Here is a 12,376-nt window from a genome sequence, read left to right as displayed (position 1 = left end):
GCAGGTGCGGTAGCTCTTGAGCATCATGTACAAAATGCTGGAGGAACTCTGAAAACCAGGCAACAACCAGGGAAAACAGTCAATGTTTCTAGCTTGATGAAGGGACTCAGCCCAAAACAATAACTGTTTGTTTTCCTCCAGAGATGCTGCCTGACCTGCTGAGTTGCTCCAGCATTTTGTGTGCTTGCATTTGATGAGGTGGCACCTGAAAATCTCACAGCCACTGTCCCGCTACTTTACTGTCTTTGAGTAAGAAAGCTTGGTGGTTTCTGGACCTTCTGAGAAAGAGCTTTCTGGAGTATCAGGCTCTGCAACATTTCTGGGGGCTGCTGCATGTACTTGAGGAGTGAGCCGTGCGTGCAGTGAGATGCTTGGTGAAGGCCTTCCTTCAAATAGGGAGGGAAGCAGATCCATCCTGGGAGTGGGAGTGGGTACTGGGAATTCTGATGCCTGGTGTCTTGGAAATTAAGGGAGTTGTGCCAAAATTTAAAACAGCAAAGGTTAGATAATGACTGACTATCCTGTCAATAACTGTTGGAGTCAAAGTACAGTCAGCCCTCCTTATCCACGGGGGATTGGTTCCAGGCCTCCCTCTCCCCCACCCCCCCCCACCGCAGACACCTAGAAACGCGGATGCTCAAGTTCCTTATATAAAATGGCGTAGTATTTGCATATAACCTACGCACAACCTCTCGTATACTTTAAATCATCTCTAGATTACTTATAGTACCTAATACAATGTAAATGCTATGTAAAGTAGTTGTTATGCTGTATTGTTTAGGGAATAACGACAAGAAAAAAATGCTCAAACGAGTGCTGGAGAGAGAACTTCAGGGTTTTCCCGATCCCCGGTTGGTTGAATCCGCACATGCGGAACCCATGGATAAGCAGGGCTGACTGTATACCCCAATGCATTAAATCATATTTACATAAATTCTCGTCTACCATCTTACTTGTCTTTTTCTCATTGTATACTTAATACATCTGTAAAAAGAATTTGTTAATTCTTCAGTCAGAATAAAGCTACAGAAATGGGGCAGAGCATTTACAAATGCATGGGTTTGACAGAAAGTGTGAAAGAAGAGGTGGAGACACAACCTGGTTACAAAGCTGCCAACTGATGATGTGGTGGGTATGCCCAAACCTAGTGACAGACCCCTCCCACCTATGCATCTATCCAAACTTAAGAGGAGTTTGGATAGGTACATGGAGGAATAGGGTCCAGGTGCAGGTTGATGGGATGGCAGAAGATCAGGATGGCATGAACTAGATAGGCTGAAGATCCTGTTTCTGTGTTGTAGTGTTCTATAACTCTATGACTCTCCTGCCCAAGATGTTGGAATATATTATCTGAAGTGATCAACTGCCCTCTCCTTTTAAATTCCTTATTCTTCAGTCCTTTATCTCTTCCACCTGTCCCCTCCCAGCCTCCTACTTCATTCCTCCTCCCCCACCCACCTGCTCCCCATCCCTGCTTTCACCTACCGCCAGCCTAAAACATGGACGGTTTATTCTGCTTCGTAGGCGCTGCCTCACTTGCTGAGTTCCTCTCGCATTTTGTGTGTATTGACTGATGTGGTTTCTCCGTTCAGGTACCAGCTTGCTCTTAAGCCCATTTACAAGGTGAAGCAGATGATCGTCACCTCCTTGGAGTGGAGGTGTTGTCCAGGATACGTGGGACCCAGTTGTGAACACACAGGTAATGAGAGCTGACACACCTGACTGTGGCTAAAAAATTGCCAGATGCAGTCAGCCAACTGATTTTAGCATCCAGGGTTAAGGAAGCTAAACCTGGTTACACTTGGCCTGCTACGATGGCTGGGAGATCTTGCTGGAATTCATGTTCAGCAACCACAGTGAGGAGACACGAGTACGGTAGAAAGTTCATGACCCATAGAGAGAGCAAATTCACCTTAATCGCCCACTTGTTGCTTCATAGCATTTTGGATCATGCCTCTTTTTCAGAACTGATGATTGGCAGTAATAGAATGAACTTTCTTGTCATGTTGTATCTGGTCTGGGGATGAGCAAAGGCAGTGAGAGACAGTGGAGGGATGAACAAAGGTATGGCTGATTATCTAGCTTTTTGCATCCATCCAGCACCAATGTCGTCAGTCCCGCGGGCCCAGTGGCATCCTGCAGTCTGCTGCTGTGATCACGCACAGTACCGGCCATCATACCTGCCTCTGAGCAAGAAGGTCGAGGGTTCAAATCCCATTCCAGAGGCAGGAGGACAGTGCAGTCTGCTGGGATGCGCAATGGTGGATGTACAGCCTGGAGAACGAGACTTCAGGCAGAGGCTGTACCCACACGACAGTCCTGATACAGGGTATCCGCCTGAAAACTCAACAATTCATTCACCACCACTCACACCCACCGCAGATGCTGCTCAGCCCTCCGAGTTTTCCAGCTGATTGTTCTTTGCACTGTACCCACATTCTTTGGTAAATGTAAAACATTTTGAGGAACCTTTCCCCTGCCCAGTGGTTATACTTCAGTCAATGCCTGAAAGCAGATTACCTGATCACATGCATTCACATTGTCGAGTGTGGTGTGTAAATTAGCCACGGCACTACATCAGGAACAACACTAACACTTCTAAAGTACTTTGGTAGTATAAATGCTGAACACACCCCACGACTCACCTTAACCCCAACAGGGCAGTCTCACCTTTCTGTCCCAAATGAATATCTTCATCTCAATCTCTTGACTGTAAATCAAGCAGCCAGACTTGCACTAATCCCTGTGTTTCTTCAGTTCAGCTGTAGGTATGGTTCAAGCTGAGGCAAAGTGCTGAACCACAGTCACTGTGTGGTTGCTCCTGTAAACCACCGCCCCCGACCCCCCCCCCCCCCGTGTACCTGTGTGTCAAGGAACAGTCCCCAACGCATGGGAATATGTTCACCAGGTCAACAACAGAACTGACCTATGTGAGGCACGAGGCAGGCTCGCTGGCTGGCACTGACATAGTCAAAGTCATACTTTATTGATCCCAGGGGAAATTGGTTTTTGTTACAGTTGCACCATAAATAATTAAATAATAATAAAACGATAAATAATTAAATAGTAATATGTAAATTATGCCAGGAAATAAGTCCAGGATCAGCCTATTGGCTCAGGGTGTCTGACCCTCCAAGGGAGGAGTTGTAAAGTTTGATGGCCACAGGCAGGAATGACTTCCTATGACGCTCTGTGCTGCATCTCGGTGGAATGAGTCTCTGGCTGAATGTACTCCTGTGCCCACCCAGTACATTATGTAGTGGATGGGAGACATTGTCCAAGATGGCATGCAACTTGGACAGCATCCTCTTTTCAGACACCACCGTCAGAGAGTCCAGTTCCATCCCCACAACATCACTGGCCTTACGAATAGGTTTGTTGATTCTGCTGGTGTCTGCTACCCTCAGCCTGCTGCCCCAGCACACAACAGCAAACATGATCGCACTGGTCACCACAGACTCGTAGAACATCCTCAGCATCGTCTGGCAGATGTTAAAGGACCTCAGTCTCCTCAAGAAATAGAGACAGCTCTGACCCTTCTTGTAGACAGCCTCAGTGTTCTTTGACCAGTCCAGTTTATTGTCAATTCGTATCCCCAGGTATTTGTAATCCTCCACCATGTCCACACTGACCCCCTGGATGGAAACAGGGGTCACCGGTACCTTAGCTCTCCTCAGGTCTACCACCAGCTCCTTAGTCTTTTTCACATTAAGCTGCAGATAATTCTGCTCACACCATGTAACAAAGTTTCCTACAGTAGCCCTGTACTCAACCTCATCTCCCTTGCTGATGCATCCAACTATGGCAGAGTCATCAGAAAACTTCTGAAGGTGACAAGACTCTGTGCAGTAGTTGAAGTCCGAGGTGTAAATGGTGAAGAGAAGGAGAGACAAGACAGCCCCCTGTGGAGCCCCAGTGCTGCTGATCACTCTGTCGGACACACAGTGTTGCAAGCACACGTACTGTGGTCTGCCAGTCAGGTAATCAAGAATCCATGACACCAGGAAAGCATCCATCTTCATTGCTGTCAGCTTCTCCCCCAGCAGAGCAGGGCGGATGGTGATGAACACACTGGAGAAGTCAAAAAACATGACCCTCACAGTACTCGCTGGCTTGTCTAGGTGGGCGTAGACATGGTTCAGCAGGTAGACACTTTCTCACCCTCAGTCCCTGCCAAATCCTGGGATATGTGGCAGTGCACGGTGGCAGAGGAGGGAACTCTGTCACTAGTTCCTTCAGCAAAACTGCTTCCAACCCAGCTGTCCACACCTCCTCCAACAGGGAGTCACCTACCAGGTGGAGTCTGGGCTGGGCTTCCCTACTGAACACTCCCCTTCAACTCTTTGAGATGGATCCAGACCTTTCCATCACCTTGGCAAAGACACTCAAATCTATGCGCCTCTCCCAACGCCTCACTTCTTAAATTAGCATCGACATACCCCTCTGGGAATTTTGGGTGGAAGCAACATCATGGGCTGATTGTCCTGTACTGTGCTGTAGTGTTCTATGTTCTCTGTTCTACACTGTGATTTTGTGTTCTATTTTCTATACTCTTTGTTCTGTGCTCTATGCTGTGCAGGAGGTTTAAAAGGCAACATTGATAAAAAAGGGTTCCCATAGTCCTAAGTACAATTCAACCTGCTGAGGAGTGCTGCAAGACTGAGGCATGTTTTTACATAGAACAGTGTGAGGGGTGGAAGGAATGGCCTGGTTTTAACTGCTGTGTTCTCCTTAGTTCCCCAGGAGCTCAGAGCAACATCCCTAAAGAAGCCACCAGGGAGGGAGCAAGTGACTGAAGAAATCATAAATCCAAGTAGGTTACATTTCAGCAGAGTCACTGAAGCTGTACCTGTGCTTTTTTCATGATCGAGGGTCGTTTTCTCTGCAATTTCTCTCTGCTCCAAAATTCTCTTCAAACATCAGCCCCTAAATTAACACCAGCGTCCTTGAAGTAGGATGTCGCAAACTCTGCCCAATTAACTGAGGGTAGAGTTTTAAACAACAATACCAAAAGGACAAATTTATTACTAACACACCACTGTGTTTTCAGCCTGCGTTCAGAACACAATGCCGCCTTTCTCTCTCCCACAGTACAGCCAACATCTGACTCATTGTCTATACTCCGGGAACAGGAGGAAGTGCGAAAATCCCAGTGGGTGGGGATCGTTGGAGTGAGCCGTGTAACAATGCTCGAGGCTATACATAGAAAGTTACGCTACACTGTTGGAAAACAACATGTGAGAATATCTGCGCCTCTGCCAGAGGGACACATGCAGTGTGACCTAAAGCTTGCAACCACACAGCACATTTTGAAAGATTTGATTTGAAGACACAGTGGGACTGGTTTTAAGAATTAGTCATCTCTGATCAGAAACGGCAAAACCTACATGCTCTTGTCTGCCTCGTGGCGGGGTTTCTGGCGTGTGCTGGGAGTGAGTGGGAATGGTTTACATTGGCAATGCTAAGCACGTCACCACTTGTTAAGGATTGGCAGTGAGAGCACTAGGTTGGCAGCCTGGCCTTATCTGGAGAATGGGTTAATTGGCCACTGTAATCTGCCCCAATTGTAGGTAACTGGTGGAATCTGTGGGCATTGGTGAGAATGTGGGGATAAGCAAAACAGTATGAGTGTAGATGGATGGTTGTTAGCTGCAGGGCCTAATTCTGTCCCTTATGACCATGATCCAGCCACTGGGCTAAACAGCCTCACTCAGTGATGGTGATTTGAAGGGATGTAACTGGGAGATCAGTGTGCAGAGAGCGTGTGGAGTTTACGGGGAGCTCACTGGGAGATCAGTGTGCAGAGAGCGTGTGGAGTTTACGGGGAGCTCACTGAGCGTGGGGCGAGTTTACGGAGAGCTGACTGAGCGTGGGGTGAGTTTATGGAGAGCTCGCTGAGCGTGGGGCGAGTTTACGGAGAGCTCGCTGAGCGTGGGGCGAGTTTCGCAGAGCTGATTGAGCGGGGAGGGGAGTGGGGTGAGGACTGAGAGAAAAGTTGAGAAAGTTGAAAGTAAACATTATCAAAGTACATATATGTCACCATATACAACCCTGGGATCATTTTGTTGCAGGCATTCACAGTAACTACAAAGAAACACAATAGAATCAATGAGAAACCACACACAAGACAACAACAGTGTAAATACAAAAGAAAAACAAAATAATAAGTAAATATTGAGAATATGAGATGAGGAATATGAAATTGAGTCCATAGGTTGTGGGGCTTTGGTGTTGGGGTAAGTGTTGAGTGAGATTATCCCCTTTGGTTCAAGAGCCTGATGGCAGAGGGGTAATAACTGTTCCTGAACTTGATGGCCCCAAGCCTCTTGTACTTCCTTTCTGATGGCAGCAGCAAGATGAGAACGTGGCCTGGATGGCGGGGTCCTTGATATTGCATACTGCTTTCCTGCAACACTGCTCCTTCTAGTTGTGCTCAATGGTGGGGAGGGCTTTACCTGTGATGGACTGGGCTGTATCCACTACTTTTTGTAGGCTTTTCTTTACAAGGCCATGGGTGTTTCCATACCAGGCTGAGATGCAATCAGTCAATATAGTCTCCACTGCAATCTACAGAAGTTTGTCGAAGTTTCAGATGCCATGCTGTATCTTTGCAATTTTCTAATGGTAGTTACATGCTGGACCCAGGACAGATCCTCTGACATGCTAACACCAAGGAGAGAGAAGGTAAGAGAGGGTGAAGAGGGAGAGAGTGAGGGAGAGATAGAATGTAAGAAAGAGAAAGAGACTTCTGAGAGAGGGAAGGTGAACCATACTCAGCAGGCAAGGCTGCAGCTGCGGAAAGAGGAACAGATGAAACATTCTCGGCAATGGTCACAGCTCATTGGAAGTTCAAAGCCAAGAACGATCTGTAGAATCCAGGGGAAGTCAGGGGTGGTGGGAGAGCAGAGTTAAGAAACACCAGATCAGCTGTGGTTGTTAGACTGGTGGGACAGGGACAAAGGGTCGAGTAGCCTCCTCCTGCTCTTCCTGACCTGATAATTACTTTATTCCATCGGTTTTGCATCAATTTCAGGTTTGTCCCCGCCCCCGTGATAATTCTGTAGGGCTCAGCCTGCAGAGCGTTCCTTACTTATCTATGCTCCTTCCCGCTGCAGCAGAACCTCTTCTGTCAAGCGACAACCGTCAGAACCAGGATCTGGAACTGCTTCAGCAACAGGATGACATTTCTGCTCCCGCTGCCATCACACAGGGCTTCCACCATGTATCGAGCAGCCCAAGGAAAATAAACCACTCAAAGGAAAGTAATGGAAACCAAACAGGTACACATTGATCACAGCCACAAGGAACAGCTTGGCAATGGTCTGAATATACAATCAGTGCCCATTTTATCCTTGGCACCTGTGCATGGATCTTCCCCAGAATGCTTAGAGGAAACCAGGAATTTTAAACCATTTATTCTCAGACAACACAGGCTCAAACTGCCCAACCTCAGCTTCTCCAAGTTAATGACCTGCTTTCTCTGTAACTGTGTGAACTGTCAACTCAGAGGGTAGTTCACCATTAGTTTAATAGGGCCTGAGCTCAAGTGAGATTGGCAGGCTTCCTTTGGTAGAATGAATCGCTGGAATTTTATTATACGCTGTCAGCCTTATGGATACTCCCAATGAGACCTGCTAATCCTTCCAGATTTTGCTAATTATTGAATTCAGGCTTTCAAACGATGGCAAGTTTTGAAACTGAACTTATTTCATCATTCATCGTTAACCCATATGATCCAATTTGAATATTTGCCTTTCCTCAAATCACTTCATTCACCAATCAAAACAGCAATTGGGCCACTGGTTTGCAGTTCGTCAGAGAGAGTTCCCAACTTCCACAGAGAGTGCTAGAAACACTCAGCAACTGTGGATGGAGAAACAGTCAATGTTATAAACACAAGAGATTCTGCAGATGCTGGAAATCCAGAGCGACCTGTACAAAATACTAGAGGAACTCAGCAGGTCACGCAGCATCAATGGAGAGAAATAAACAGTCAACATTTCAGATTGAGACACTTTATCAGGTCAATGTTTCTACTCTGTGATGCTATGTCATAATTCTAAAATGTTCTGGGTGTCACAAACCCAAGACATTGACTGCTCATCTTTCCATAGGTGCTGTCTGACCTGCCAAGTTTTTACAATATTATCTATTTATTGTTTCAGATTTCGAGCTTCTGCAGGTTTTTAAAAATTTCTAATCTTCTACCTCCAGCTGCATATAAACAATCTTGTCAACTTCAGTGTTGAAATTTTATGTAAAGGCCTTCTCCCAGACCAATAGTGCTTGAGCAGTGGTGTTCTGCAAGGATTGGTGCTGGGCCTGTGCTGTTGTGATGTACCGCATGTAAATGTCTTGGATGCAAATGTAGATAGGTGGGTTAGTTAACTTACAGACAACACAAAGATCAGTAGAGTTGTGCAGTTTTGAGGACTTGAAGGATATAGCAGAATATAGATTAGTTACAGATATGGGCAGATAAATGGCAGATGGAGCTTAATCCAAGCAAATATGATGTGTTACACTTTGGAAAGTCTGATACAGGTTAAAAGTCAAAAGTAAATTTAATTGCAAAGCACACGTATGTTACCAAATACAAACCTGAGATTCACTTTTGCAGGCATACTCAATAAATCCAATAGCCATAATAGAATCAATGAAAGACTGCACCGACAGGGTGAACAACCGGTGTGCAAAAGGCAAACTGTACAAATACAAAAAGAAAGAAATAATAATAACTAAACAAACAATAAATATCAAGAACATGAGATAAAGAGTCCTTGAAAATGAGTCCACAGATGGTGGAATCAGTTCAGTGATGGGGCAAGTGAAGCTGAGAGAAGTTATCCCCTCTGATTCAGAAGCCTGATGGTTGAGGAGTAATAGTTATACTTAAACCTGGTGGTGCGAGTCCTGAGGGTCCTGTACCTACTTCCTGATGGCAGCAGCGAGAAGACAGCATGATCTGGGTGGTGGGGACCCTGATGATGCATGTTGCTTTCTTGTGACAATGCTCCATGTATATCTGCTCAATGGAGAGGAGGGCTTTGCTTATGATGGACTATATACACTACTTCTTGAAGGATCTTCCATTCAAGGGCATTGGTGTTTCCATACCAGGCCATGATGCCATGAGTCAACATACTCACTACCACACATCTATAGAAGTTAGTCAAAGTTATAGACACATGCTAACTCTTAGAAACATAGAAAACTTACAGCACAATACAGGCCCTTCGGCCCACAAAGTTGTGCCGAACATGTCCCTACCTTAGAAATTACCAGGCTTACCTATAGCCCTCTATTTTTCTAAGCTCCATGTACCTATCCAAAAGTCTCTTAAAAGACTGTCGTATCCGCCTCCACCACTGTTGCCGGCAGCCCATTCCACGCACTCACCACTCTGAGTAAAAAACTTACCCCTGACATCTCCTCTGTTCCTACTCCCCAGCACCTTAAACCTGTGTCCTCTTGTGGCAACAATTTCAGCCCTGGGAAAAAGCCTCTGACTATCCACACGATCCATGCCTCTCATCATCTTATACACCTCTATCAGGTCACCTCTCATCCTCCGTCACTCCAAGGAGAAAAGGCTGAGTTCACTCAACCTATTCTCATAAGGCATGCTCCCTAATCCAGGCAACATCCATGTAAATCTCCTCTGCACCCTTTCTATGGCTTCCACATCCTTCCTGTAGTGAGGCGACCAGAACTGAGCACAGTACTCCAAGTGGGGTCTGACCCGGGTCCTATATATAGCTGCGACATTACCTCTCGGCTCCTAAATTCAGTTCCACGATTGATGAAGGCCAATACACAGTACATCTTCTTAACCACAGAGTCAACCTGCGCAGCTGCTTTGAGCGTCCTATGGACTTGGACCCCAAGATCCCTCTGATCCTCCACACTGCCAAGAGTCTTACCATTAATACTATATTCTGCCATCATATTTGACCTACCAAAATGAACCACCTTACAGTTATCTGGGTTGAACTCCATCTGCCACTTCTCAGCCCAGTTTCTCATCCTATCAATGTCCTGTTGTAACCTCTGACAGCCCTCTACACTATTCACAACTCACCCAACCTTTGTGTCATCAGCAAAATTACTAACCCATCCCTCCACTTCCTCATCCAGGTCATTTATAAAAATCATGAAGAGTAAGAGTCCCAGAACAGATCCCTGAGGCACTCCACTGGTGACCAACTTCCATGCAGAATATGACTTGTCTACAACCACTCTTTGCCTTCTGTGGGCAAGCCAGTTCTGGATCCACAATGCAATGTCCCCTTGGATCCCATGCCTCCTTACTTTCTTAATAAGCCTTGCATGGAGTACCTTATAAAATGCCTTGCTGAAATCCATATTCTCTACATCTACTGTTTTTCCTTCATCAATATGTTTACTCACATCCTCAAAAAAATCCAATCAGGCTCATAAGGCACAGCCTGCCCTTGAAAAAGCTATGCTGTCTATTCCTAATCATATTATACCTCTCCAAATGTTCATAAATCCTGCCTCTCAGGATCTTCTCCAACAACTCACCAACCACTGAGGTAAGACTCACTGATCTACAGTAATTTCCTGGGCTACCTCTACTCCCTTTCTTGAATAAGGGAACAACATCTGCAACACTCCAATCCTCCAGAATCTCTCCTGTCCCCATTGATGATGCAAAGATCATCGCCAGAGGCTCAGCAGTCTCCTCCTTCACCTCGCACAGTAGCATGGGGTACATCTCATCCAGTCCCAGCAACTTATCCAACGATGCTTTCCAAAAGCTCCAGCACATCTTCTTTCTTAGTATGTACATGCTCAAGCTTTTCAATCTGCTGTAAGTCATCACTACAATCACCAAGATCCTTTTCCATAGTGAATACTACAGTATTCATTAAGTACCTCTGCTACTTCCTCCGGTTCCATACATACTTTCCCACTGTCACACTTGATAGGTCCTATTCTTTCACGTCTTATCCTCTTGCTCTTCACATACTTGTAGAATGCCTTGGGGTTTTCCTTAATCCTGCCCACCAAGGCCTTCTCATGGCCCCTTCTGGCTCTCCTAACTTCCTTCTTAAGCTCCTTCCTGTTAGCCTTATAATCTTCTAGATCACTAACATTACCTAGCTCTCTGAACCTTTTGTAAGCTTTTCTTTTCTTCTTGACTAGGTTTATTACAGCCTTTGTACACCATGGTTCCTGTACCCTACCATAACTTCCCTGTCTCATTGCAACATACCTATGCAGAACTCCACACAAACATCCCCTGAACATTTGCCACATTTCTTTTGTACTTTTCCGAGAACATCTGTTTCCAATTTAAGCTTCCAATTTCCTGCCTGATAGCCTCACAATTCCCCTTACTCCAATTAAACGCTTTTCTAACTTCACACGCAAAAAATGCTGGTGAACGCAGCAGGCCAGACAGCATCTATAGGAAGAGGTATAGTCGACGTTTCAGGCTGAGACCCTTCATCAGGACTAACTGAAAGAAGAGTTAGTAAGAGATTTGAAAGTGGGATGGGGAGGGGGAGGGGGAAATCCAAAATGATAGGAGAAGACAGGAGGGGGAGGGATGGAGCTAAGAGCTGGAAAGTTGATTGGCAAAAGGGATATGAAGCTGGAGAAGGGAGAGGATTATAGGACGGGAGGCCTAGGGAGAAAGGGGTGGGGGGGGGGAACCCAGAGGATGGGCAAGGAGTTATAGTGAGAGGGACAGAGGGAGGAAAAAAAGAGAGAAAAAAGAGGAGGAAAATAAATAAATAAATAACGGATGGGGTACGAAGGGGAGATGAGGCATTAACAGAAGTTAGAGAAGTCAATGTTCATGCCATCAGTTTGGAGGCTACCCAGACGGAATATAAAGTATTGTTCCTCCAACCTGTGTGTGGCTTCATCTTGACAGTAGAGGAGGCCATGGATAGACATAACTTGTCTGTTCCTATCTCTCTCCAATGCTATTGTAAAGGAGATAGAATTATGATCACTATCTCCAAAATGCTCTCCCGCTGAGAGACCTGACACCTGACCAGCTTCATTTCCCAATACCAAATCAAGTACAGCCTCTCCTCTTATAGGCTTATCTACATATAGTGTCAAGAAACCTTCCTGAACACACCTAACAAACTCCACCCAATCTAAACCCCTTGCTCTAGGGAAATGCCAATCGATATTTGGGAAATTAAAATCTCCCATCATGACAACTCTGTTATTATTACACCTTTCCAGGATCTGTTTCCCTATCTGCTCCTCAATATCCCTATTACTATTGGCTGGCATATAAAAAACACCGAGTAAAGTTATTGACCCCTTCCTGTTCCTAATCTCCACCCAGAGACTCCTAGACAATCCCTCCAAGGCGTCCACCTCTTCTGCA

At 45.7% G+C, this 12,376-nt stretch overlaps 1 protein-coding gene across 3 annotated transcripts in view; it reads left to right on the top strand.

The window, feature by feature from the left end:
- The window catches only part of mmrn2a (multimerin 2a), a 45,256-nt gene that overhangs the window by 20,603 nt on the left and 12,277 nt on the right, over nucleotides 1–12,376 (top strand). Inside the window, exons 3-5 of one of the 3 annotated variants that reach the window (XM_072282478.1) lie at nucleotides 1,593–1,699; nucleotides 4,736–4,813; nucleotides 7,119–7,280. In XM_072282478.1, coding sequence (XP_072138579.1) covers nucleotides 1,593–1,699; nucleotides 4,736–4,813; nucleotides 7,119–7,280 — 347 coding nt within the window. Of the gene's footprint in view, nucleotides 1–1,592; nucleotides 1,700–4,735; nucleotides 4,814–7,115; nucleotides 7,281–12,376 lie in introns of all 3 variants that reach the window. The other 2 variants (XM_072282477.1, XM_072282479.1) reach the window with 2 other exon arrangements.

The sequence above is a fragment of the Mobula birostris genome, chromosome 18 (assembly GCF_030028105.1).
Source record: "Mobula birostris isolate sMobBir1 chromosome 18, sMobBir1.hap1, whole genome shotgun sequence".
In the NCBI taxonomy this organism is placed as follows: Eukaryota; Metazoa; Chordata; class Chondrichthyes; order Myliobatiformes; family Myliobatidae; genus Mobula; species Mobula birostris.
This window is presented reverse-complemented; position numbering and strand designations above follow the sequence as displayed.